At 32.8% G+C, this 4,058-nt stretch overlaps 1 protein-coding gene across 1 annotated transcript; it reads right to left on the bottom strand.

Annotated features, from left to right (window-relative positions):
- Positions 1-79: 79 nt before the first annotated feature.
- On the bottom strand, positions 80-3,789 carry LOC147803149 (zinc finger BED domain-containing protein 5-like). Its single transcript, XM_087152929.1, has 2 exons — positions 3,046-3,789; positions 80-172 (listed from the first exon to the last, which is right to left on the bottom strand). Exons 1-2 carry the CDS (start codon positions 3,787-3,789, stop codon positions 80-82), a joined length of 837 nt encoding a protein of 278 aa, XP_087009055.1.
- Positions 3,790-4,058: the final 269 nt, after the last annotated feature.

Raw genomic sequence — 4,058 nt, 5'->3', positions numbered from 1 at the left:
ACAAACAAATGAGGGTGGTTATCAGGGGACTACCCATTAATGCAGATATAAATAATATAAAGGAAGAACTAATGGATTCCTACAATCTAAACGTTGTCAGCATCGCACAAATGACCAGTCGCCGCAATGGCATCAAAACACCCATACCCCTATGTCTTATTATACTACCTATCTGTGAAAATTCAAAAAATATATACAAGATTACACTTATCGATAACTTAAGTGGCATAAAAGTATAGGGGACGACCAGGCCCAAAACAATGCCACAGATGCCAGCAGTTTTTCCACTCGGCAAATTACTGCAGACACGACGTTAAGTGCCTAAAATGTGCAGGGGATCATTTAACTAGTCAATGCATGAAACCCTCAGACACTAAGGCTACGTGTGCTCTCTGTAACGGAGAGCACACAGCTTATTATAGTCAGTGCCCTAAACGGCCAAAAATAAATAATCAAAGCAACAACAATCACAACAGAAGATCCCAATTTTATCCTTCTAGAACAATATTCGGAAAATCCTATGCAGATACTCTAAGAAACAACGACAATAATCCAGATACTATAAGCAATAACCTTAAAGAAACAATTAATGAAGCAGAAAGCATAATGGTACAATTTGATTCTCTATTAGAATGCATTAAAGACCTTGGACTAATGAACATCATAAATACAGCATTAAACAGTAAAAATAACAATAATGCTTAATACACCAATAATCAATAAATCCCTCACATTAACCCTCTGGAATGCAGACGGTATCAAATACAAAACTGATGAATTAAAAAACTTTTTGCTGGAATATGACCCAGATATCTGCTTACTCACTGAAACTCACCTAACTCCACAGGTTAACCTTAATATCAGCAACTATAACACTTTTAGGTGCGATAGACTTTCACATAAAGGCGGCGGGGCCGCGATATTAACCAAAAGATATCTCAACGCTACACTTCTTTACACTGATAACAACAATGGCTTTGAACTTGTTACTGTTATTCTCAGCATTAATAATAAAAAACTTAAAATCACATCAATCTACAACCCTCCTAATAACACCCTTAATCAACAAAATATAGATTCCATTTTTAATGACAATATCGACACCATTGTCGGGGGCGACTTCAATAGCAAAAACTCAATCTGGGGGTGTCGTAATAACAATCATAATGGCATAGCATTAAATAAAATAATAAACCAGAAAAATTTAAAAGTGGTGGCACCCACCCAACCAACTTATTATCCATGCTTCACAGGCCATAGACCAGATATACTAGATTTCTTTATCACGAACTCTAACCATTCCCTATGTGCAGATGTCATTAATGATCTATTCTCTGATCATTTTCCAGTTTTCGCCACCTTCTTACAAAATATTATACAAAAGCCACATAATATCAAACTGACTAACTGGCAAAACTATACACAGTTTTTGGAAAATTCTAACTTAATTAATTCACAACTTAACACCACAAATGACATTGACTCGAACATTAACAAATTTAATTCTCTACTATCGGATGCATACTATAACTCAGGGCTTCTTAAACTTTTTTATATAGCGACCCCCTTCAAGCTTAGGAAATTTTAAACGACCCCCTCCTCCATATAATGAAATATATATTAACCGTAGATGTAGATGTAATATCGCACTATTTTACAATGTAAATAAAATAAGGATTAAAGAATACGTACCCATTCATTTCACATATATATAATTGGAAACGTTGACGGGATATCGGTCGTAATAAAACACAATAAATAGAATGACATAAAACTATATATATATTTATTCAATAGAAAAAATAAACTTTTGTAACAATTTTTTTATAAGAAAACATAAAACTATATCTATATATTCAATAGAAAAAATAAACTTTTGTAACAATTTTTTTAATAAAAACATATTATTAACATCAAACAATATTAATGTGACGGATGTGATTGTTTATTTTTACACAAATAATTAAATCTAGGCTCAATTTGAGTTAGTGCAGATCGTAATAAATTTTCAACGTTTATTAAAGTTGAACGGTATTTTGATTTTATGTAAGTAAATGTGGAAAAGGCTGATTCACATAAATATGTTGTACAAAATGGCAGTAATTTGTTCATTGCCATTTCCGATAGTAGGGGATATTCTGATTTGATTTCTATCCAAAATTCATGCACAGGCACTTGAGAAAACCTAAGTCGCAAGGTAGTATCACTTGTTAATTCGGCAAATTCTTCTTGTGCTTTTAAGTTTTAAAAATCAATTTCTTCCATTTCAATTGAAAATGGATTGCAAATCCATTGTTGTGTATCGATATCATTGGGAAAATACCTATGCATGTAAACTTCCATATCCTTCAAATGATTAACTATAATTTTTGTTATAGGAGTATCTTTTTTTGAAATATTGTTACTAATTATATACTCGTCAGTAAATGGAAACATTTCGAGCGATCCACTTTCCACTCTGTTCTTCCATATAAGAATTTTTTTAACAAAGGCCTCAAGTTTATTTTTTAACATAAACATATTAACGCAGACTCCCTGCATTGATAAATTCATATCATTGATTTTATCAAAAATATCTGCCAAATAGCATAGCTTGAGAAGCCATAAATTATCTTGAAAATAATCGGCCAAATTAGAATTTTGCTCTGTTAGAAATATAAGAACTTCATCTTTTAAAGTTAATAATCGTTTCAAACTTCGACCTCTTGATAGCCACCTAACTTCAGCATGTAGCAATAAACTTGTATAATCCGAATCCATATTAATGCACAAATTTTTAAACAATCGACTATTAAGTGCTCGACTTTTAATAAAGTTAATGATTTTGACTGCATCAAAAAACACAGTGTTTAATTCTGGTGCAATTTTTTTAACAACAAGTGCCTCTCGGTGAATCATACAATGTGTAAATGTAATATGATCATTTCCAGCTTTAACAAATCCTGTAAAACCAAGATCTTGTCCAGTCATTGCTGCAGCACCGTCCGTGCACACACCAACACAATTTTTCCAATTTAATCCTTCTTTTTCAAAAAACTCATTTACTTTTATATATATATCTTTTCCACGAGTATGACCTTCCAGAGGACGACAAAACAGTATATCTTCATGAATGCTTCCCTCATAAATATATCTTACAAAAAGTAACAACTGTGCCATTTTTGAAATGTCTGTCGACTCGTCCAGTTGTATTGCAAACTTTGAGCTGTCTTTAAGCCTCATAAGAAGCTGTTGAAATTGATCATTGCTAATGTCTGAAATTCTTTTGGACACAGTGTCATTTGATAATGGAATTTTACTAATTTCGGCAGCATACTGTTTTCCATGAACAATTTCAGACATTCTTATAGCTGCAGGTAGTAAAAGTTGCTCTCCAATAGTAAAAGGCTTTTTCGTTTTTGCTATCAAATACGAAACTTCATACGATGCCAATAGATATTTATCATTCAAAGTAACATACTTCTCCAAAGTGTTCTTTTCTTTATTTGATGTTTGCAAAAGACGCTCAAAATATTCTGTTGGCTTTTTTGATAACGTTGCATGTTTAGTATTCAAATGTCGTTGCAGTTTTGACGGTTTCATGCTTTCTGCAGCCAAAACTTCTTTGCAAATTAAGCACACTGGTTGTTCTTCATTGTTGTGAGAAGAGCATGTGAAGCCATACTGCAAATATGATTCGTCATATTTTCTTTTTTTTGTTTTGCTAGAAGTCGGATTTAAAGCACTGCAACTTGGTTGTGACGGCGTGGCAGACTTATTAGTTGGAATTTTAATTAGCCATTTATCCATGATGGTTAAATAATAATAAATAATTAAACAAAATATAGTTGAACTTTAACGTAATAATTAAAAACACCAACTGAAAATTACACAGTAAATACACACATGTCACTACGAAGACAAAGCTGAGTCCAAACTGAAGTACAAACAGAAAAATAACTACACTCGAATCTTTACCAGTGCAATGACAACAAATTACGATCAGATCAACCCCGACGCATGGCGTGTTCAAAGTGTGCAGCGCACAAAGGCACCGTATCACAAAGACGCCGAAAAAG

The sequence above is a fragment of the Parasteatoda tepidariorum genome, chromosome 10 (assembly GCF_982258835.1).
Source record: "Parasteatoda tepidariorum strain Cologne lab strain chromosome 10, Ptep-v5.0, whole genome shotgun sequence".
NCBI classification, from domain to species: Eukaryota; Metazoa; Arthropoda; class Arachnida; order Araneae; family Theridiidae; genus Parasteatoda; species Parasteatoda tepidariorum.
This window is presented reverse-complemented; position numbering and strand designations above follow the sequence as displayed.